This window comes from Pygocentrus nattereri, chromosome 2, assembly GCF_015220715.1.
Source record: "Pygocentrus nattereri isolate fPygNat1 chromosome 2, fPygNat1.pri, whole genome shotgun sequence".
In the NCBI taxonomy this organism is placed as follows: domain Eukaryota; kingdom Metazoa; phylum Chordata; class Actinopteri; order Characiformes; family Serrasalmidae; genus Pygocentrus; species Pygocentrus nattereri.
The window spans coordinates 51152880-51177453 of NC_051212.1; the positions used below are offsets into that span (position 1 = coordinate 51152880).

At 43.0% G+C, this 24574-nt stretch overlaps 1 protein-coding gene across 1 annotated transcript in view; it reads right to left on the reverse strand.

The window, feature by feature from the left end:
• The window catches only part of ephb3a (eph receptor B3a), a 56259-nt gene extending 32099 nt beyond the window's left edge, over positions 1 to 24160 (reverse strand). The window contains exons 1-5 of the mRNA XM_017714663.2: positions 23819 to 24160; positions 14632 to 14696; positions 9403 to 9687; positions 7419 to 7806; positions 60 to 215 (exon numbers count right to left, since the gene is read on the reverse strand). Coding sequence (XP_017570152.1) covers positions 60 to 215; positions 7419 to 7806; positions 9403 to 9687; positions 14632 to 14696; positions 23819 to 23882 — 958 coding nt within the window. The 5' untranslated portion in view covers positions 23883 to 24160. The remainder of the gene's footprint in view (positions 1 to 59; positions 216 to 7418; positions 7807 to 9402; positions 9688 to 14631; positions 14697 to 23818) is intronic.
• Between the last annotated feature and the right edge of the window lie 414 nt (positions 24161 to 24574).

Genomic DNA, 24574 nt, shown 5'->3' on the forward strand with positions numbered 1-24574 from the left:
TCAAGGATTCGTTCTTATTTTCACTTCTACAGCGTTAATCGAGACATGGAGGCACTTACTGGTGCAGGCAGAGTCCGGAGAGTCGCTGTCGGCGCGGTAGTAGCCTCTCTTGCATGGACACACGCTGGCCGCCCTGGAGGTGGCGAGGCTGTGAGGAGGGCACGGCATGCAGTAGCCCTCGCCCTGCTTGGACTTGAAGGACCCTGGTGTACAAGCTGGAAAGGAGGTACAAGAAAAAGCTTGATCATTTCATCTCAAGAGCAGCAGTTTATAAAAAAAACAAAAAGCTATATTTCATATAAGTAAAGCAAAACTTTTCCCTTAACCCAGATGTCAAGACCCAGATGTTTGGTGTCTGAAGTTTGCTTCTATAGTTTAGCACCGGGGCTTTGAGGCTCATGTAGCTAATAATCCAAACTTTTATTAGCATTAGCATTGCGCCTAAATCAATATGCACTTGCATCAAACCATTTTTTGTTCGGTTGATGACCGAACAGTCGTCATTAGTGGAGCTACACTCTCAGAAAAAAAAGACACCCCACTGTCTCTGGGGCAGCACCCTTTTTGTCACTGTGGCGGGACCCTCAGGGGTGCATCTCAGTACCTTTAGTCAGGGAACATGACTGAATGAATCCTGTAACTGCATGGTACCTTTATTTGTGCAAGCCAACAAACTGCTGACTAAGTGTAGAACAGGTTAGCTGGGCTAGCTTATTGTCGCCAATTATGCCAGTTTTCCCATATGAATGGGAAAGCTCATAACAATCCACATGGCGTCTGTTTACAGGGAAACTCCCAGCCTTCAGCTGTTTACGGCATGAGCAGGGAAGCTCCCCTCGTCGTAGAGGTGGTGTGCAGCAAGCGCAGGAGCCAGAAGAACCTGAAAAAACATGTTTTTCTGCGCCATTGAGCCAAACACTGCAAACCGTCCATGAGGCTTGTTTCAGATTTTGTCAGAGACTTTAAATGTTTCTGAAACAGTAATTGGAGTATTTTGGTCTCTCCTCATACAAAGAGAGAGAAGTCTGGAAGCAACTGTGTGGCAAGTGAACGGACTTCCCTGTGAATATTTTGTCCTAAATCATCAGACACTGCACCGTTCATCTTAAATAGACTTGCTTATGTGGTTTCTGGCACTGTACCATCTCTATCAAGATGGACAAAAGTGCCCCTTTTTGGAGAAGAAGCAAAGGCACATTTCTGGATTGTGTTAATGAATCCGAATAGACTTTAAAGAAATCGTCACAGAAGTAAAAACAGCATCTGACACACGGAGTCTCTGACAGTGTGCTAGCAAAACAGAGCTATAAGCTATTAAAGTATAGCTGAATACAAGGCTAGCTGAGGAAAATGCTAATAGCCACAAATTAGCACTGCCTAAATGTCTAAATCAACAGTCCCAACATAAAACCACGCCACGGGATCTTAAACAGGCTTGCTTATGAGCTTTCTGACACTGCCTGATATCTATATTATCCGTTATCTAAAGAAACGGAGAAATTTACTGACAAAATTCAGATTTCAAGATGCTACGGTTCATAGCTAACTAGCGTGCTGCTGTCATTTCTAGGCAAAGGCACATTTCTAGATTCTGTAAATCATGCTACTGAATCCAAAACGAACAGTCAGAAAAAAAATTACCACAGAAATCAAAAAACAGCACGTGTTAGCTGCGCTAGCAAGGTGGAGCTACAAGCTTGTAGTGAGGTGTGTAACATGCCAGCTGGGGATGTTGGCTAAACATGGCTAAACTGCGCAGGCTGTTGTGCTATTTCTCCTTTCAATTCGCACAGTGGACGGCGGCGGTTCCCCACACCCTTCCTCCTCCCTGCCTAAATCATATATCTGTGGAAATAGCTGGAAATGGCCACTGCTGGCATTACTGCTGTCCATATTGCAGAAGCTGCATTACACCTCAGGTACAGGCCAGGCAGCTTCAGTATTCCTCGCATGATATATATTACTTCCCTTCCGAAAGAGAGGGTGTGAGGATAATAAGAAAGTGGAAAATCCGAGCGAGTGGCCCCTTAACACGCGTGCCGTTCCGCATTCAGATGGAGAGGGGGTGAACGAGACTAGTGAGAGAGAGACTGAGAGACACACAGAGAGAGAGATATAAACGCTAACAGGCCCGTCTGCGTCCCTGGTATGTGTGTGTGTGTGTGTGTGTGTGTGTGTGTGTTTGTGCTGTCCGTCAGCTAGCGGATTACAGCCTGAGAGGTGATAAAGGAAATTAGACTCCCCCCAAACTCCTCGTCCCATGGCCAAGTGGCGGCCCCCGCAGGGAGTCGTTTATCAGTTCTTTAAGGCGCGCTCTTAACCTTGAGCGGCCATATGGAAACAAATAAAGCTCCAGCTCTACGGCAGCAGCAGCGCTGAGGAAACTTCCTTTACATCCGCAGGTTGAGTCTTAATCGCCGGAGGCTGAAGTGTCAATCAACATTTTGGACACGCAATTTTCGCATCTATAATAGTAATGAAGGCATGAACTATATATAAATATACATACAGGTAAAATGGGCAATGATTGTAGAAACAGGGAGGTGGTTTTAATGGCTGATCCAATACAAAATATTGGCCAAATAGTGTAATTTAAACCCACCCCAGCAACAAAGCACCTGATTGGCTCGTACGCACTTAAGAGGAACCACATTCCTCTGTTTGATTGAGACATCGGTCCCCAATTTTTTAAGATATCGACACCGTTCCAACTCCAGAATGTTCGGTCTGATCAAGAATCGTCTGTTTGTATACAGCATTGTGATCCGATGTACAGTTTCCGTAAAATCTTCGTTAAATTATGATTTTTTTCCCCCATAGGAATGAATGGAGTAAAAAATCCCTCGTCCATCTACTGTACTTTTGCTGGACCAAAACACTCTGTTTTGCATATATTATCTCAGGGCAACTCCAATGTTCTCACCCACACTCATCTGTTTGTCTGTATTTTCTCATTCCTCATTTCCCCCTTAAGACTCCTAGTCATTTTTGCCCCCCACACAAGCCCAATTATTTTCTTTGCCTAACAGCCAAACTGCATGTACTCCTTCAGGGCAGGTCCCTAAGCTGTAATCCACAGCTACACTGACCCGCACTCCTCTATGTGTCGGCTTTTCTTCCCTTTTTCCTCCAAAAGAGTCCCATTCATTTTCACTCCCGACAAAGCCCTAATCTTTCTTATTCCCCACAGCCACCAAAGTACATGTAGTCACTCAGGGCAAGTCCCCAAGCTGTAATCCACAGCCATACTGACCTCTATATGTTGGTTTTTCAGCCCTCGTTCCTCGCATAGGCTCCCATTCATTTTAGCAACAACTAGCAACAACTTAGCAAACACCTAGCATTAAGTTTAAGCTGTGAAATCACTGCCTTCTCTGCAGGAAATATACTATTATACACACACACACACACACACACATATATATATATATATATATATATATATATATTAGCATCACATTTTTGCATTTAATACAGTATTCTTACAGCTTCCATTCTTTTCTAAAAATGGGAATTTTTTTTACACCATCCAAAGTTCAGTCTTAGAAGTTGGTCGCATTATCTGCTTTTCACAAATTCAAGTAATCCCAATTACTTCGTAGACTTATCGGTCCTTCTTTGTTTTTTGTTTATTTCTTTTTTTCGGTAACTCATTGGTTTTAAGATTGAGAATTAAAGGGAAAGTAGGTAAAGTAGGGGGCACAAAAGTAACGAGTGGCCAAATTAAAAGAACAATTGCACCAATTTTTTATACTTTCTAAATAATTCAGTTGTTGAGATGTAAACTTACAGACTCAGATCTCTTTACAGTGGTGGTGATAGGAACCAGAGGTCATGATGTCTCCAACACAAACACAGCCATTATATTTACTATCAAAAATGACCAGTGAACCTACATGTGTCTTCTGGGCTTATATATGTTGTGCTGATCATGGTAAAATAGTCATAAATCTGAAAAAAATACAACACTTTGGGGACTACTTTGCCTCACAGCGCCATGCACGTATCCTTCCGACATCAATAGATCACTAAAAATCCATTTTTAGGCCAATTTTTCTTTCAAAGCTATTTTCAAACAATGTATCAGGCCTAATTATCACCATCATAACCATTTCATACAATAAGTGATGCAGCTTTTGCAGGCTTTTAACTCCGCAGACGTCTGGTTCCTATCACCACCACTGTGAACAATTCTGACTCAGCAAGTTTCCTTAGAATGAAGCATTTCATTCCAAAACACTCTGACAGACACGGTTTACATCTCAGCCGTTTAATTATGTAGACATATTGGAAAATCAGGTCAAATTCCCCTTTAAATAGTGATGGATTTGATATTAAACAAAGTTTTGGGTCATTTTCTGTTCCCTGCTTTTTTCCTGACGCTGAAAAAGGAATAACTCGTGCTTACCGGCCATTCTGATTGTTGCATAAATACCTGGGAAGGTGGTCCCTGACTTTTGCACAGTGCTGTATCTCAAGCCTTTCAGCATAAGCCTTTAGATAAAGACACATTTTAGACTCGGAGGCGAATGCGTTCACTCGCATGCGCCCAAACTTTTGACTGCAACTTATCTTTTTTTGTCACACAGTCCTCCGTCCCCTCCCTCCTCGACCCTCTCTTCGTCTTCCTTTGTTTGTTTGTCCCTCTGCGTGCCCCATCTATCTGTGGATCTCTCTCTCTCTCTCTCCCTCCCTCCCTCTCTCGTCTCTCTCCCCCTCCTCTTTTCTGCAGCACCATCCGTCTCCGCTCTATCGCTCTGTTAGGACCCTATCAGATCTGTCAGGAGCAGCTCTCGGCCTGCTAGCTTTGTTCTCCGATGCTAACCGCAGCCCTCCGCCCATTTCTGATCTGCTCCTTCTTCTCTCTCTCTCTCTCTCTCTCTCCTTCTTCTTCTTCAGAAAAAAATAAATAAAATAAAAAATCAGCTCCAGCTCGGAGCAGACGGCTTGGATGAATCCCTCACATTCTTCCCAACACAAAGAGCTTCTAGAAATCCTCCTGTTCTTCTTGTTCACAGCGAAGCGCTAATTCGTACCGCAACCCTCTGTCTTGAGTTTCTGGGGACTCATAACTAACAAAGTCACCGCCCAATTAGCTTTGCTCAGGTCTAATCTGTTCAAACCATGAGGAAGCTGACAGTGAGAGAGAAGAGAGAGTTAAAGGCCTCTGTCTGACTTCGGGAATCAACAACTTAGAGCCAAAAAAATGTCCAAAAGTTCAAAAGTTTGCCTTTATTTTTCTCAAGTAACTCTTTAATTAATATACCTGCAAATCAGCAGCGGGCAGGGTGGCTAAAAATAGGCCCCTCCTATGAAAAACCATTCCACTCAATGACCATCATAAACATTAAGAAAATATTTGACATAAAACTTATTTTAAAAAACATAAAAACACACTTCACCTATTTCTCTTCATTAGAAGCCACCCGATTTTGATAAATCCAAACCTGATTTAACTGAACTGTAGAAGATCAGTTCGACTTTTCCGCTAAATCTCATTAGGAGGCCGAGCTGATGTGCAACAGTAACAGGAAACGCATCATCGGCCAGGAAACTGCCTCAGCTGGCGTGGTGGACATGGTGGCTCTTTTCATCTCTACTATCTCCGCCATCCTTCGTTATTCAATACGACTGTAGTGAAACAGTGACACTCATTAACTTGTGTTTTTAATGTTTTTGACCAGATATTAATGTTTCATTTGGCTTATTTTGAGAGATATTCCAGACAAACACCCACGAGCTAGCTAGCTAGCATCCTTGCTAGGTCTGCTGTCATGGTAACGGATACAAAAGTTAGATTAAACAAACAATGGGAGGGATTTATTGTGAACCGGTATATAAAGTTGTATTCCATTAACATGCAAATCAGTTCATGGTTTTTGTAACTATAGGTGACCTATAGCTGCACCTCAGTAGGAAAGTTGTGCACATAAACATCTGCATTAATTAGCAGTTAATTAGACTTAAAAGTTTAGAAGAGTCTCAAATACTGTTAATACAGTTTGGACGACAGTAAATGTTTGTGAATTTAACATGTTTTGCCTTTTAATACATTTACACTGTATTAGTAATTGTGCTGTGAATATAGAAGCTCCTATTAACTCTTTATAAATACATACATGTTGTGTAAAAGAACTGCATAAATCCTACAAGCACTTCTAATTTAAACCTTATTTAGTTCAATCAGGTTTATTGAACATGATGGAGAAAGACAAATTATAATACCATTTTTTACATTGGATTTCTGTATTTAAACTGCATGGAAAATTGACGAAATTAAAATACATGAGTTTTAATTTTGGGGCTTAAATATTTTTTGAGTGTAATCTGTTTTCTATTTATGATTGTATTATGCTTTATTTATGTTTTAGTGACCATTTCATTTTAAATACAGAGCACTAAACACTACACTAAACGTACCTTGACTTTTGCAGCAAATGCCGCTACAGGTTCTATTTTGTCTGTTTCCAACTCATTAAATCTCAGAAAAATTTTGTATTGTGATGCATATTGTGTATCATGAAAAAGTCTTGAAGTATCGTGACACGATATTTTTACCGTATCGCCCACCTGTTATGATATATCGTCACCGCCCAAAGGAAATCATTTATCTCCATTTTTTTCCACATCATTTAAGCACGGTGGCTGAAAATGTGTGAGGAATGTTTGAGGAATGTATAAGGTCCAGACTACTTTTTGAACAAGGCACAATGCTGGGCAGCCAATCAGAACAGAGCTCATTTACACATATCGGTCTTAAAGGCACAGTAACAAAAACAGTTTCATTTTAAGGGATTAAGACAGATTGAAAAATGGTCATGTAAAAATGAACGATGAGCGTTTTTGGTGTGTAAAACCACAGAAAGATAATAAACGCACTAAACTAGTGTTAAAGAAATATATTACCACTGTTGTAGAAACACTGTATCTAAATTTTTGACATTTTTTTACTTTTTTGCACTTGAAATACCCTAAATTTTATGATATCGGGACCAACAGAAATAGTCCACTATTAGTTAAACCACTACTTGGAAAAAGCTATTTGTACATTTACGTCCATTAAAAGTTAAGAATGTTCTTCCTTTCCTGTAAATCTACCATTTTGGAGACCCATGATTTTGTTCTGACAGCAACGACTTTGAAACTTTTGGCTCAGTAGTGGTTTAATGCCATGCTGACATCACAACAAAGGGATAAAACGCCAGGAGCTGGGCATTATTTCCAAGGCAGCCCCGTCTCAAAGACAATTTTCTCACTCGTATTAAAAAACTTTTTGAGAAGCTAGGTGTCTCCAAACTTTTGCCAGGCGGCGTACGCCCTTGGCATCTCCTCTTTTCAATTTGTGACATCTGCCAGAAAAGCGCTCAAAAGGCTGCGGTGGAAAAGCCGCTTAAGTCGGATAATACCCCGCCGCTTACCCTGACATTGGGTGTCTTTCTTGGCCGGCTCGAAGCCCGGCATGCAGGTGCAGGATCCCACGGGAACCATCCACTCGCCGTCTCCGTTGCAGTAAAGCTTGAGGGGGACGGACACCTCCACGGCGTTGGGGACGCAGGCGCCCGCCGCGATGACCAGCGAAGTGGCCTCGGCGCCTGTGGCCGTCTCGGGGAACACGGCGAAGCTGGCGATGGTGGTGGAGCACTTCTTGAAGAAGACCCGGGCCGATATGAGGGACATGCAGGCGCCCAGGTCCTGGAAGGCCAGGTAGAAGCCAGCTTTGGAGAGTGGGCCGAAGCTCCGGACTTTGGTGTTCACGATCCCTGACTCCAGCAGGGAGAAACTTTCATCAGGGGCGATGGTGTCCACCTACAGCGGAAGGAGAACATTAGACATTCAAAACGCCTTGCGAAAAAGATGTGAAGTTGGTCAGTTTGGGGAGAATAGCGAATTGCGATTGTTCTGACTACTGCAACTGCAATTTAAATTGCAACTATTTCCTAAGAGTTAAGGCCCAGGCCTGTTATCAGACCAGAATATCTACTTTTTCCGACATGAAGCTGTAACACTGGACGTACTATGCCCGACTGCCAGTTAGCCATGGTTGTGATGTCACATCACTTGGGCGTTTGGTTGCTTTTGATTGGTCTGTCTCATCATAAGGCAGATCACAAGCACCTTGCTATCAGTTTAAAACCGAAGACAATGTTGTTGCTAAAATTAAAATAGTCGCTCCAGTGATTTGAAATTTGCACTTCTTTTAAATTGTGATATCAATACTAAAAACAATTAATATTTCAGCCCATATCTACAGTAGTACTGCAAGAATTTCTATAGGTACAATAGGCCTGTGAGAGATTTCTTATAATAAGAAAATGACTTGATTGCAATTACTTGAGCTGCGTTTATTGTCAACAAGTGTTCAGCTTTCATAATCTTATATTTATGTCATAGCACAAAAACATACACAATTGGTCCTACAGTTCTTTGTGTAAGGCTAGAGGAACGGGTCTAGTCTGATGTCCTGCTTCAATCCATTTTAACAAACCATTGTCCACTTCGACTCACAACCTTCTTAAATCAAGTAACCACTCATGGCCGAAGTGGAGGTGCCTATAGCAAGGAGCAGATGTCCTCAGCTGGGTTCACTGTTATGTTCAGGTTTGAAAAGGAAATCATGTTGGGCTGCAATGATTTCTGGGCAAGTTTTGCTGCTGAAATTGACGGTTATGCTCACTCAATCTCTTGCCCTTCTCTTGACCTGAGAAAGTCATGGAGTGGCGCTTACGATGGCGTCTCGGGAAATGTTGAGGCCAAGTCAAAAGGGTCTTGTAAAAATCAGACGCTAATAATAATAATAATAATAATGGACGAAACTCATCGAAACACATCCCACACCATTTTACAGTAATTTAAAACTGGACAGATTAAGATTAGAACGTGGAGAAGTGAAGGTCTCCACAGTGTGGCATCATTTTAGAACGAAAACAAATCCCATTCTCCATTTCAAAGATCCTGACCAATCACGCCTTTTCAAAATAATACGCCTCTGCACTTCCAATACGAGAGCGCAGTCCTGTAATTTGCATAGGTCTTGTGATGCAGGGTTGGCTATACCATGGGCTTAGTTCCTATTTGAGATCTGGTTCAGGTTTTTTCATATTAGTCACACTGGGGCATCTTTTTTGTGAGTTGTTGAGCAATAATTCCGTTATTTTTAGTGATTATTTGAACTAAATAAAACTAATAAAACTAATTAAACCTAATAAAACTACAGAGTTTTTGTTAGCATGGCTAAACCAATGCAAACTCTGCAGAACAACATTAGATCTATGCAAACTTCAGGACTGTGGTCTCTTATAGGAAGAGCAGAAATAATGTGATTGTTCAGGATCTTTAAAAGGGAGGATGGTCCTGCCTCCTCTGTCTCCTGAAAACCAGCCCACCAAACGCGCCCCATCTAACCTTGACGTAAGGGTTCTCCCTCCACGGCGGGCTCGATGCCGTGGCCATGTCTCCATCCGACTCGTAGTAGAAGAGGTTAAAGGTTTCCTTGCAGGATCCAGGGATGTTTGGGATGCTGGCACAGTCCCGCACCGAAAACTTGAGCTCCACGTAAACGCGCAGGACGCCCCGGCGCGGGATGAAGTCCGTCCGCAGCCAGTTGTTCTGGTTGGGCTCCAGGACGTTGCACACCTGGTACGTCCGGATGGGGTTCATGGAGTCGTCGTAGCCGCTGACCTCCTCCCACTGCGGGGGAAAACGAGCTCCAGTCAGAAAAAACACTAATCACGTCCCCCGAAAGCAACTCAGCGTTCAGACCATCTTAACTGGAAGAGAGAGAGTGTTCTGAGCGATGCTCGCTTGACCGTTTAAGAACCATCTTTGTGCTAAGATGCTTTCAGGAAACCCAGCTCATAACATTTGGGACAAAAAATATCAATATCATCATTTATAAGCAGAAATGATTCCATCTGCTCATGTAATGTTCCTGAATTTGAAACGTTAGCAGTCAAAAGTTTGGACGACGTATGTTTTCTGTCACGCTTCCGGGTTCTCCTCCCTTGCCTAAAACGCTCCAGGACTCCATTTCCCAGAATTCCTATCATCATGACATCACCCCTTCTGCCAGTCACAGGCCTCTGCCCCGTTCCCAGTCACCCGATTACTAATACAACACACCTGGGTTCGTTTGCTTCAGACTTTAAAAGGATCCTGGTTTGTTCTCCTCATTGTGAGGTGTTGCCACTCTACTGGTTTACTGAGCGGTTCTCTTCTGATTTCATGACCAGTGGACGGAACCCATTGCCTGTTTTTCCACTATTACTCTTTTGGATTTGCCCTTTTGCTCTGGCTGCTTGTGTTTTTGTATTTTCTGTTGACCTTTTGCCTTTGGATTCTGATTTTGGATTTGCCCTGACTCTGTCCTTTCTCCCAAGTGTTCTCTCATTAAGCCAACTTTCGTTTTTAAGATCCGCGAGCGTCTTTCTGTGCTTCTCCAGCGTTACATTCTCCTAATCTTGAAGGCCTTTGTTAAGCGTTAGATTTTGATGCTTGACTCTAGATCTGTTCACTCGTTTGGTTTTTTTGGCTTTTATTTCCCTTTTGGCTAAAATGTCGAAAAACGTTTGACCATTTTCAGCCCAAATGTTTCATAGGCTGAAATTTCAGCACATCCAAAAGACAAATTAGCACGGTTGCCAGATGTTTCCTTTTAAAATCATATGTATTTGGTCGGAGGTTTGAAATTAAACATACACAATAAATTCAAAGGAATTCGACTCACTGCAAACAGGGAAGAGGAAGAGAATCATCTCCTGGCCTTTGAGTTTTGTAACGAGAACTTTGATGTTATCAATAAAAGGCAAAATGTTTTTTTCTGTTAGAAAATTGAAAATCAGCAAAAATTCAATAATACTGGACTATCTTCCAAAATTAAGTAACATAACTAAGTATTTTCCACCTTTAGCTTTTTTCCAATTGTTTCTCACTCAGAGCTCATTAAAATGAGCAGACAAGTTCATGTTCTGAGAAAAGTTTCTATCAATGCCATATTTGTTTTAGTAAATAAAAGAGGATATTCTTGTTTGGCAGAAAAAAAAACCTCCTTTGTCATTGTTTGGCACCAAAACAAACGTTCTGACTCTGACCTGTTATTATCGAACACAGTGTGTTTAATGTAATTAATATGTACTTACTATGTACTTACAATGTAATTACTATGTAAGTATTATGTGAATAGGCAAACCCGACTTTTAGAGGTTAAAAGTACTGTAAGAGCTACAACTTGTACCCAAGGCTTGGACCAGACCTGGCACTGCCTGAAGCCATTCCTCTGTCAACTGTTATATAAGTTTAAGTTTAAGTGATACTGTTTTGATCCCACAACCGGGGAAATTCCATCTCCGCATTTAACCCATCCATGCAAGTGAAACACCACACACACACTAGGGGGCAGTGAGCACACTTGCCCGGAGCGGTGGGCAGCCCTATCCACGGCGCCCGGGGAGCAATTGGGGGTTAGGTGTCTTGCTCAAGGACACCTCAGTCATGGACTGTCGGCGCTGGGGATTGAACCGGCAACCTTCCGGTCACAGGGCCAGATCCCTAACCTCCAGCCCACGACTGCCCCATGATGATATATCATCATTTATAAGCCTGAAATGATTCCATCTGCTGATTTAATGCTCTTAAATGTTGTTATCAAAAAATGTTAGCAGTCAGAAGTTTGGACGACGTATGTTTTTCCTAATCTTGAAGGCATTTAGATCTAAAAGCGAAGGCTTGAACGTTTGAAACTGGCTGTCCAACAGCTAGTCATCATTCAAAACTTGCTGAGCGACAGTCATTATGCCCTCCTAATTACTATGTGTGCCTCACTGAAAGGCAATTAATGGAATGCCTATCCTTGTTAATGCATTTAAGCCAATCAGGGCAGCCCTGTTTGGCAGAAGATGGATATTCTTGACGGATGTGTTATTTTATTGATTTTATGTCAACAACAACAACAACATCAAAAAAAAAAAAAAAACATAAAAAAGGCGTGTCCAAACTTTTGACTGCCTCTTTAGGAAGAGCCCAGCTGAATTAACCTGCCAGTAGACCTGACTGAGCTCAAAGGTGCTCTGAAAGTTGTCGATCTCCGGATCATCAATGCAGACTTGAGAGTTATTTCACGTATGAGCCGAGGAAGATAAGGGCTCCGAATGTAGGTCATTCGGCAAATCGTGATACACTAATCATCCTGGCTCTATCAAGCATTTCCTTCACTTCATGTAGAACTTCTTTAATCTTCCCTCTTCAATCAGGCACTTCATGTTGTCTCTAACCAGTAAGGATTAGACGCCCCCTCCCTCGCAGGCTCTGGACCTCCTCATCCTCGAGCCTTAGAAGCCGCAGTTACTGCGAGTGATAATGACAGTATGCAGAGGTGGAAAAAGTGTAAAGAAATCATATTTAATCTAGTGTACTAATTATACTATGCATAGTGAAAGGATGACTGTCAAAGTCTTGCTTAAGTAAAAGTGGAGGCCACTATTTGAGTGTAAGCGTATCTCTGTTGTCAAAGTTTGGCAACAGTTCCATTATTTTTTGTGGAAATATTGAGGTTAAATAAATAAAGGCGAATTTGCATAGATACATAATAATTACATAGTAATTACATAGTACGTAAGTAGTAAGTACATATTAATTACATTAAAACGCTTTCTGTGTTATAATATAATAACGCGTCCGAGTAGGCATTTCATTTTAGTTCCGTCGTTTGTAATTTTTTCCCTAAGTTCATGAAACTACATGGCATTAACATGTTGGTAGTGACGCTTAGCTGCTGTTGCTTTGCTGTGTTCAGCCTATCGAGCAGGAAGTCGTGTTTTTAAGGGGTATTAAACCCTGTAGCGGAGACGTTCTTGGCCATTCTATCCTCTCTTGATACTCGGCATTGACCGAGATCGTGAATGTCTTCTTCACAGAAAGCGCGAAACAGTTACAAGCGGCTGATTCACTGTTGATCTACTGCGGCTCAAACTGTTCGAATGGGTCTGATCAGTGCAGCAGAGCGAAGGAAGCGTCCTGAATAACAAGTCACCGCGCTTTATTTTCATTATCGCTTCACTGATTGGCTAAGCGTTCGATTTTGATGCTTCACTCTTGTTTTGTTTGGCCTTTATCCCTCTTTCAGCCCAAAAATGAAAAACTTCTGACCATTTTCAGGCAAAACGTTTCATGGGCCGAAATTCCGATGTTTCCACGTGACAAATTAGGACAGCTTTTGGATGTTTCATCAACAGTGATGTTTGGATGGAGATTTGAAATAAACAAAGATAAACTGAAATGCACAGGAATTCAATGCGCTGACAATAAGAAAGAGAAAGTGAATAAACCTGGATTTTTGAGTACGTTGGAGTACTCTGAAGTTCCAGATAGGAATACAAGGAAGTATCATTCCAGAACAAAAACAAAACCCGAAATTTCTGAGTTTCCAAAAGACAAATTAGCACAGTTGCCAGATGTTTCGTTTTAAAATGATATGCATCAGAAAAATACAGTAAACTCAAACAGACAGGCATTCAACTCAATGGCAACAGGGAAGAGGAAGATCATCTCCTGGCTTTGGAGTTTTGTAATGAGTACTACGAAGTTATAAATACGGTAAAAAAATAAGGTAAAAAGTATGTTTTTTCTCTTGGAAATGTAATTCAGCAAAATTTCAATAATACTCGACTGCCTTCCAACATTAAGTACCATAACTAAACATTTTCCACTTGTAGTAAGTTTTTCTTTCTCATCCAAAGCTCTTTAAAACTAGCAGACAGCAAAAGTTTCAATCGATCCCATATTTGCTTTGAGAAATAAAGAGAGAAAAAACATCTTTCTGTTATGTGTTTGCCATTGTTTGACACAAAAAAAACCCAGAAAAAGTGAAAAATACACATTCAAATCTGTTATTATTGAACATAAAATGCACCTTAATGTAATTATTATGTCCTTACTATGTAATTATTATGTAAATATGCAATCTTGACTTTTAAAGGTTAAAACTATTGTAAGAGCTACAACTTGTACCCAAGGCTTGGACCAGACCTTGCGCTGCCTGAAGGCATTCCTCTGTCAGCTGTTTGGGTAAATACGATGCGTTTTCCAAGGTGACATTTGGGTCGAAGAACTTCGCACGACACAATTAAGAAGCGGCGCGGCACGGCGGGAAGCATGTGTTTATCTCGGGTTGCGCCGGAGCACATTACTTATGATGATGTATGGCTTTCGAGATGCCAGACATCGAGCACCAGCCGGCAGAGAGGAGCAGGCCTGCTTAAGATTGTTGCCATGGCAACCCCATCGTTTCCATTGACTGACTCCGCTTGTACATTCCAAAGACGAATCGTTACTACAGGAGCAGGGCTGCTGCCGCCGCCGCTGCTGCTGAGGGGGTGGGAAGGGTGGTCTGTCAAGCTTAAGGTCAAAATTTGCGGTGGTTAATTTCCGCGCCGGCCATACAGGTAAAATAAAGTGGATACGGAAGGGAGGAAAGAAACGTTTTCAGAAATGGAAGCTGCCTCAAGGAGAAAACCGTTCATCAGAACCGGCTGTTTTCATTTGTCTTGTTTTTTTTTTTTTTTTTTTTTCGGGAGGAAGGCATGAGCGCAAATGTGGGTGTAGACACAGTACGGCACAGACACACAAAGGCCTACTCACCCCGCTTTCTGGATAGGTGGTCCAGGCCAGCTCGGTTGTGGCCCACTTGCTGTCCATAAGTGTCTCTGCAAGACAAAGACAATCAGTGAAGCCTCAAAACGACATTTTCACGGCCAAACATGAGGAAACATCATTGTTTTTAAGGAAAACCCACCCAAAGCCTGAGCCCAGTGCTAATCAGCATGTGCCACATTGCAGGCGCCTTCACAGACCTGTGTCGTCAGCCTGTAGTCACTGTCCTGACCATATTAGCAACTCCAGGTCTAAGCTGGACATTTCTATAGTCTTTAGGAAAGTCCAGTATCCTAACATATGCTAATGAGAGGCATCACGGGGCTAGCGCCCACCCGAGCCCCAAGTGCGGCTGACAGCCATTAGAAGCAGCCTGAATTTGCTCTAAACGCTAAACCACCAGAAGCTGTTCCTCCTTCATGGCAGCACGAGTACCTGAGCTATCCATTACCTCAGCCCTCACGTCCCACCCGAGTCAAATAGCGTCTGCGCAGCTTAATGCTAGCGTTTAAAAACTACTGAGCTTATCAAGGAGGCCTAAACAGCTTTAAACGCAACCACACAGGTTACGGCGGTTCACTGACACACGTTCGGAAAATTAAGACTCAAATCTGAGCAAATATATCCGTGTTTTTTGAGTGCGGCACTGTTAGCGTAAGCTGCCTTTAACTATATCCTTGTTTAAAGCTGAGGCTAAAGGTAATTTAGTGAGAAGGCTAAACCACCACAGGCAATATTAGAGAACAAAGACTCATGTTTGAGCAGATACACCTGTGTTTCTGTGCATGAAACCATTAGCTTAGGCTACTTCAATATCCCCATTAACACTCAAGGCTAACATTAGCACAGCAAGAAGGCTAAACCACCAGCAATTCTGGCTCACTGGGGTAAATTTAGGAAATAAACAGTCATATTTGAGCAGGTAAACCAGTGTTTTGGTGTATGAAGCTGTAATATATACTAATATATACACATATATATATATATATATATATATATATATATCCTCATTAGCATTCGAGGCTAACGTTAGCTTAGCAAGAAGGCTAAACTGAGGTAATTATAGAGCATGAAGGTTTAGAGGATCTTGGTCACAACCATAATACATAAAATATGTAACAACTTAATCAACACAGACGATCTTTTGTGTTTTAAATCATGACTTTAGCTGTGTGAAACATGAGTGCTGCTCAATCCGTGCTAACAGCAAGCTAACTCTGAAATGCCATCGTATGAAAGTGAGTCTACTGTTAAATCACTGCTAAATACACGTCAATGCGAACACCAGCTACACAAACTGTAGCCCAAAACTTCCAAAGCAACTTAACCACCATATTTCATGTCAATTGAGTTCATAGCAAGTAGCGATGTTCATATTCCAACACTTTAACTTGGAATTCATTCGCCATTCAGAGGAAACGTGTATTGGCTTTGGAAACGTTTTGCGTAGCACAGCAGAAATGTTCAAAAATCCCCTTTTTCCCCCATAAAGCAAACCAGCTTAGATTCAGAGTTGCTAGTGCAGTCATTACACAGATTACGGAATGACACCGACTTCGGAAGCGGATTTACCCGTCTTCCTCAGCGGCGGCCCATGGAGCGAGGCCTTGTTTCGCTCCTTTAGGGGTAAACAAGCCATATTTTAGCCTTTCTTGGCACCCCCAGGCGTTTACTGTCCTCTACATTTGCCCCAATCAACGGAGCAAAACGACGAGTGCTAGCACAGCACGAGGGCAGCTTGCATGCTAATGTTTTATTCACTTTGTCGAGTTGCTGTTCGACGAGGCCGAGCGCTCGCGACTTCAAATTAATGTGACGCGCACATCCGCGAGCGCGGCCATGAAATATTCAGAGCAGGACGTCAACTTGGCCGATTAGCACCCGGGAAAAACATACAGTAGAGGCAGCCGCAGTCGCGCACCCACTCGCGCCAGCGCCCACCGACATTGTTTATGCGCATCATACAGCTCCCATCTATTGCTGTGTAAATTACAGAGAGGGAGCGAGGCGGTGGGTGACTTTAAGAGCATCTCGCTATGTGAAATATTCATATAATTAGAGGGAAGTTGCTTTGATGCTTTGATCAATTCCTTATGACTGTGCTCGCACTTTTCTCCAGGCACTGCGCGATTTCACCCCGGCGCCGGAGAGCACGGTGCGACGGCTGCTTCCCGGCCTTTTTGCCTCCGCCGCTGGTCGCGGACGGGTCCTCGATCGGCCCGCTTCCTACGCGTTTTTCCTGCCGGTCCCATGTAGCACTGATGGAGAAGACGCACAAGAAGCTAAGCTCATGCTAACAGAAGCAAGCTAAACAATGTAACAGCATTTATTATTCATATATGAGGTTATTAATGCATGAGTGAGTGTAGGAGCCTTTCTAACAAGCAGATAAAGAGAGTGTAATTAGGCCGACTGTAACCTAGAAAAAGCATCACCCGGCCAAAAGCTAGGGGTGGGTGAGCGGGTGATGTTTCATCATTATCGCGATAAATTATGCCGAGCTGCGTCATAATACGCCTTTATGGATCTTGACCCTTTTTTGCAAAGGAGCTTGGATTTTCCTCGCCTTCATTTTCATATAAAGACTTTTTTTGTGGTGGTGGTTTAGAAGAAAGCTGTGGTGGGTTTTATCTTGGAGTGGCCGCCTTTTTGGGCGGGTGTGAACTGTTCTTTTACGGCAGGGAGTTCTCGCCCCTCCTCTTTTACCCCTCGTTGCTCACTAGCAGCCCAACCTCAGGTCACAACAGTTCACCCACAGAGGGCCAACAGTGGCCTGGTTAATGTGATGTCAGAATTTGGGGGGGGGTTAGTTTGATCATGGGTTCAATGTATCTTAGCCAATATCCATCCTGCTGGTGAACTGGCCCCTGTTAGGACAGCAGATAGGGGCTAAAAAACTTGACCAACTGGACCTTTGTTAGCTCTTGCTCTGGGCTGATACTGATACTGAAACTTCATCGATCTGGCTTTTCAAACGATACCGATACCCGTTGATACCTATATACTTATGCATATCTATATCTGTGCCAATAATAAATCTTCTGCACACTGTAATGTTGTTGCATGAAGGTAAGTCTACTATTAAATCACTGCTACATACTGTTAAAGACCAACACCAGCTACACAAACTGCCAAAGCAACTACCATAATTGACTTGTCCAGTGAGAGCACACCTATCTAACGATAGTGGAGTGATGCTGATACCCACTGATACCTATACGCTGTGCAGAAAGTCAAACACTGGTATAAAAAGAATGCCACTGCAATTTTTTAGTGGTGCTACTATTACTGGTCAAGTCAAGTCAAAGTTAATTTATGTACCGCTTTTTACAACAGACATTGTCATAAAGCAGCTTTAAAGGAAAGAAATCCAAGCCCCTATGAGCGTCGCCAGTGGCAACTCCCTAAGAGCAAGAGGAAGAAACCTTGAGAGGAATCAAGACTCAAAAGGGGAACCAGTCCTCCTGTGGTCCACACCGGTCAGCAAACGATAACAGCAGAGAATGAGGTTTAACCATCAGTATAAGATATGGTAAAGGGAAAAGCAGGAACAGCAATGTTTATGACTTTTTCTCTATTATTTCTATGATGGTCGTTTTCCTCTATTCTGAATTATTAAACCTCAGATAAATGAATACACATATGGTGTGTCGTGAAAATACCCTGAATTATCCTAATGATAAACAATACTGTGCAAAAGCCAGAGAGCATTCTTTGTTTATTTAATATCAGAACAGCCATTAAGTACATGCTATTTTTCAGGGGAGACTTCTGAGGTGATTAGATAAAAGATAAAAGTTGCAGGAAGAAGAAAGTCAAAAGGAGTTTCCGGAACTGGAGTTCAAAAAATGACTAAGAGCTGCAGAGAAAATGTGGCTCCTAACAACCACCTGGAAGACCTGACAGACACTGAAACTGCACCCATCAGATAAACAGCATCATCTCTGAGAGAGGAGAAAATCAAGCTGCTTCAGATCTGAAAACATCCACAGGTGTTTCTGTCCATCCTTCCACTGTGAGAAGACGACTCAGCGCTATGGGTCTGAAAGGATGTGTAGCTGTTCAGGAACAACCGGTGGACTGACCACCCCAGAGTCCAGGCCTCAACACCACTGAATGTGTTTGATTACTTCAGAAAATCATCGACCAGCTTCAAAGCCTGAACTTGCGGTGTGGAGAAACATCCCAGCAGATTTCTTTCCAAAGAATGGAAGGGTGGACACACTTAACTGGACGTTAAATAAATGCAGGGTGGTCTCTGACTTGTGCACAGTGCTGTATTTTTGCCATATCCACTCTAAACAGAACCACACGGCTCATTTTCAGACGTCCCCTCCACTCAGAAGCGTCTGACAGATGGGCCGAGTTGACTCGAGGGACCGAGGGTGCGGTTTTCACACTGTTTTTTCTTCAGGCGGGCTGCGGCCACTTGACCTCCAGCGGATGTATAACTAATGTGCTCTGTTAGGAAGCCTGCGTGAGAGGCCGGCCCTCTGACTCACGCGAGCGCGTCCAGCATCGATTGAGCTCTGACACCGACACTGGAACTGATGAGGAATTGAGCCAGCGTGAGCCAAGGCGAGCGTCAGGCCGAATGGAGATGAGCGAGCCGCGGCTAGGCTGCAGGATAAAGCTGCATATGCATGTGTTCATTCTAAACACGACACTGAGAAACGGGAGAATTCATCACTGCCAAGCAAGACAAAGGAAAGAGGCACCTCCTTTACTTCTCTTTTTAGGGGCCCAAGCACCAAAGTTAAGCATCTTCTAACGTGGTAGTTCTCAACACGGTCCTCAGAGCCCACCAGATGCTCCACGGTTTTACTCAAATCAAGCTCCCAACACACCTGTACAAGGAATTTAGTGTTCATAACAATGTTCAGGGGTATAAAATAGTATAAACATATGTACTGTGGTCTGAGAAGCCTTGAGAAACATGAGCAAATGCGCACAAAACCAGCTTTCATAAAACAAGAAAGATAAAAAAAACTGTAAAACTAATCCGTACATGGCAGAATGAATGATGTTTACTGGCCAAAGTCTATGGGTCAAACTATATAAGACTAGATTTCCATATCTCAACCTCCAAAATTGATTAAAAAAAAAAATAATAAAAAAATAAATAAATATATATATATATATATATATGGATAAACCGCTTGACACCTGTGAAGACACATCTTGGATGTTATGAATAGAAAAATAGACTTAATTCAAACTTGATGTAGGGCAGCATGAATAATGTTCCTTTATTTGTGTATTATAGGTGCTTCTCTTTTTCACTCTCAAGAAAAAAATTATACATTTTGCTTGACTCTACGTGTGATTCTGTGTGTGTCCAGTAATAATGTATCGCTTCCTCAGTGTCACTAATTAAATGTAGCTTGGTTGTAGAGGTGGGCGATACAGCAATACTGCAATAAGAACGATACCTTTTATAATATACGATACGTCACGATTAGGGCTGCAACTAATGATTATTTCCATTGTCGATAAATCTGTTGATTTATTTCTCGATTAATCAATTAGTTGTTCGGTCTATAAAATGTCAGAAAATGGTCAAAAATGTCGATCAGAATTATTATGCTTTTTCTTGAAAAGAAATTGGGGCAGTTGCAGGCTGGAGGTTAGGGAACCGGCCCTGTGCCCGGAAGGTTGCCGGTTTGATCCCCAGAGCTGACAGCACATGACTGAGGTGTCCTTGAGCAAGACACCTAACCCCCCAACTGCTCCCCGGGCGCTGTGGATAGGGCTGCCCACCGTTCTGGGCAAGTGTGCATACTGCCCCCTGCTGTGTGTGTGCTCACCGGTCTCTCCCTTCACGGATGGGTTAAATGCTGAGGTGAAATTTCCCCGTTGTGGGACTAATAAGGGCCACTTAACTTAAACACTCACACCGTATTTTAAGTAATTGGTTACCAAAGAAGTTGCCGATTAATTTAATAGTTGACAACTAATCGATTAATTGTTGCAGATCTAGTCACAATATTTATTTTTTTCTAACATCTAATAAGTTGAAACAAAAAACGTAGTGCCATGTTTAAAAACACTATGAATGCAATGATTTGTACTCAACGTTTGACACACTGAGCTGCTCTAAGTTCAATTAAACAGAACCAATTAAATCAACTGAGTAGTTGCGAAGCGTTTAAGTAGTGATATTATCCACAATATGCTCACGATAACGATACGTATTGTCATACTGCCCGGCCCCACTAGGAAGCAAGCTATCTAATTGGCCATTTTGGCCACCTCAGACTTGTGCTTGTTGCATACCATAAACAAAAAAAGGCACTTCATTCATTAATCACGATTTTTATCACAGTTAATCGGCAGCAATGACATGTCCAGTGAAAGTAAGGTAACACTTAACACACTCAACTACTGTTCTATTCGCCGAGTTTAACATACCAGTAAAAAATATACAAACTATAAATTCTTCCAGGACTTTTGGGCAGCCTGTGTTTTATTTTCCCCAGCGTGTTAAATTTAGCAAACAAACAGTAACTGTGCAAAAAAATCAACAAAACACGGAATTCGTCCGAGGGTGCCAAAACTTTTGCACACGGCCGTACCTTGCGTATTAGCCTCACAGGATTTACAGAATACTGAATAATTACCAGGGGTGCACCATATAATGTTTGATAACTGCTATTGCGATACGGGCCTTCGTGATGCTGATGTCATGGAAGGCTGCAACATTCCAACGAGCCCTCTAACCAATCACGATGCTGTTTACTGTACTACAGGGGCCTGACCAATCACAGCTCCAGACGAGTGTTCCTGTGGGTCCAGGATTTTCATGCAATCAGTGGTCAAACCGTAAACGCATTTCAAGCGGGGATTGTGGGGATGGTCCTTCAGATCCACACAAGGCAATGAACTGGGTGGATGGAAATGAAATATGCATAATGGACTTATACAGTATCATATATAATCTCATGTGATGTCACACAGCAACACTAATCCCAAAGGGGATTAAAGGTATTATTCTGACTCGCTCTATATGTAATCCAACAAAAGTAAACAATGTCATATTAAAGAATAATCCATGCCAGCAATGCATGTTAATGTACTGCAAGGCATATCGTGGTGCTGTTTTGTTGATACTAAGCCTTTGAGATTAGATTAGAAAAGATTAATAATGAATAATAAGAATGTCTAAAGGATTAAAGGGATGTGACTCGGGCTGGATATCGCTCAGAATGTTCCGATACCAACGCCCATACTTCTGATTTTGATACCGATTCCTGAACGATACAATTTCTGATAGTATAACAGAAAGTGGGCGTGGCTTAGAGGTGCTGGACATGGGAAAAGTTACAGGTCAAGTAATCGAGACATTGATAACACACATAAAATGCAATTTAGACAGCCAATCAGGAGCCTAGAGTTTGGAGAAAAGCATGCTTATTGGCTCACTGATGCTGTAGTATGTAAATGAATGGGCTTTTGCCAATTTTATAGACATTTTCACAGTATTTTCATCACCGTTTGACATACTGCACTGCACTTAAACGGGCCTAATTAGGGATGTTTAAGTTTGGATGATATGATCATAAAGGCATACAGTGTATCGAGGTATGAAAATGCACAGCGATATCGATACAGTATCGTCACACTGGACACCTCTGGGCAGTACTTAAGTAATACAGTCTCTACCATAAAAGCCTCAGCCCTAGCAGAGGAAGTCGAGGTGCCGGCTCTCACTCCAGCGTGAACTTTACTGTCATCCAGCCCCGACACCTCCACCAAAGGTCATGGCAGGGGTCAGCGGCCGGCGTCTTTTAGCAGCTTGTTGTCTTTCTTGCAGGTGAGACCTTGTTTCTCAACATAAAAGGTGTCGTCTCTTCGACACTGACCCCCTGCTCCTCTCTTTCCGTCAGGCTGACGGTCAGCTGAACAGACATGGCCAATTAACACCTGCAGTGGACGCGGTGACCGTCACACTCGGGCTGACATGAAAGGCTCGAGGGGGCTAACTGTGTGTCACAATCCCTGCTTTGAAATTCAACATGGCATGGGTGGCCAAGTTCTTGAGAACTGGCTTGCGGCAGCCGTCATGCCCGACCCACTGGTCACACACTCAACATGTATGATAATACCTGCAGGGTTACCACTGAACATACATGGACGTGCTGGACTGACCATCTGCGTTTCACTGATTCGGAGGGGGCAGGCAGGTGAGGAGGTGCGACGCCAATGTAACAGCACCAACACTGGACGGACCAGCGTCCAGGGCTGCAAATCTGCCACACTGGACAAAAAATACACTCTTCATGGGTTCTTTAGTGAAGGAGTTCTACATAGAACCTTTTCCATGCTTGGATGGCTCTTCAAATTGATGGAGAACGATGCTACTTAGAACCTTTCTGGATCACCGGAAAGGGTTCTTCTATTGTTACAGGCTTGACATCGTAACAACAGCAGAACCTTCTTTGGCGCTACATAGGCACACACTCATAAAAGAAGGCTCTTCAGAGGTTCTTTAGAAAAAGCAATGGCTCTATTTAGCACCATTATCTCCAAAATGCATAATGTTCTTTGCATGGTGATTGCTTGGTGCTACACAGAACCACTTCCAAAAAGGTTCTATAAGGAAGCCGAACCACATTCTCCATCAATCTGAAGAACCGTTCCACCGTGCAGAGAACATACAAGCACGGAAAGAAGCCATGGTTCTAAAGAACCTAAAGAACCATCGTTTTTAAGTTCATATTTCACAGCAGGCCACCAGTTTTTTTTTTTTTAATCCAAACCGGAGCTCGGCATTGACATTCCCAGAGGTAAAACAGGGATATTTCCATCGTATCGGATAATTAAGCAAACCCCTGGAGTGATGAGCACCCTAACAGGTCTATTATGGTGGTAAAAAGTCACATTTATCACCTTCAGGGTGTCATTTTGTGGGTTCTTCGCCTGCTGTGGCAAAAAACAACACATTCCAACACAATGAGAGGAGTGACTGTACGAGCTGGATCCAAGTTTCTAAGCACTTCAGCGTGTATCTGGACATGCAAGCATATTATCCAGCTGAAAACAGCCCTAATGTGCTGTGTGTAAAGTCCTGGACTCCAAATTGTGGCTCTTTTTTTCTGTAGAAAAGGGATCCAGGCTGGGAAACCTACCCACAGAACAGTGAATACAACAGAAATAGAGCTGCACAAAGCCCTACCTTCCACTGCAGAGACCACAGGGACCAGGAGGCTGTATAAAAACAGCAAATAATCCATCGTCATGAGCCTCGGCTTTGCAACATGAAGAGCAGTTTGGGCGAAATCTCAGCCAACAAGCTCACTTTGCTGGATCCAGCACTTTCACTACGGACTGGCGGCTCAGCGGAAAAAAACAAGAAACAGTTAAATCTCAGCTTTTATTAACTCGCATCCATCTCCACTACATTGCCTTTCCATTCCCACGATCCGGGAGTTCGCGCCGCGGAGAAAGTGTCCGTCCACCGCAGCCGCCGCCGCCGCCGCCGTCAGCCAGTCATGTTGTCGCTGCTGGACTGCTGTATGAAATCCTCGCGTAATACAAAGAGTCATTTTTTTCCCTCCACCCGCATTCGCGCAAGCCCCGCCCCACAAGCACTAGGATTGGCTGACAGGACGAACGGCTAGCCAATCGTAGCGCGGGCCCCGCTTAGCCCGTGAGCGCAGCGCTCCGTGTCCAATCGCAGCGCACTAGTTAGGACGCTACCAGCCAATCATATCGCGTGATGGGCGGGACATTCGCGAAGACGGGCGTGAAAAGGAATGAATAAGCTTCGCCGCTCAAGCAGCTGTTGCTTCCCTGCGACCGCACATAGACAGAGGAGAATTGCGAGAAGCGGCGAAAAGGGGGTGAAACCAGGGGGCAATCAACAACAACCCCCCACCCCCGACCCCCGATCACCCCCCTCCCCACCCTCCGGGGTGGGATTGCACGAAGT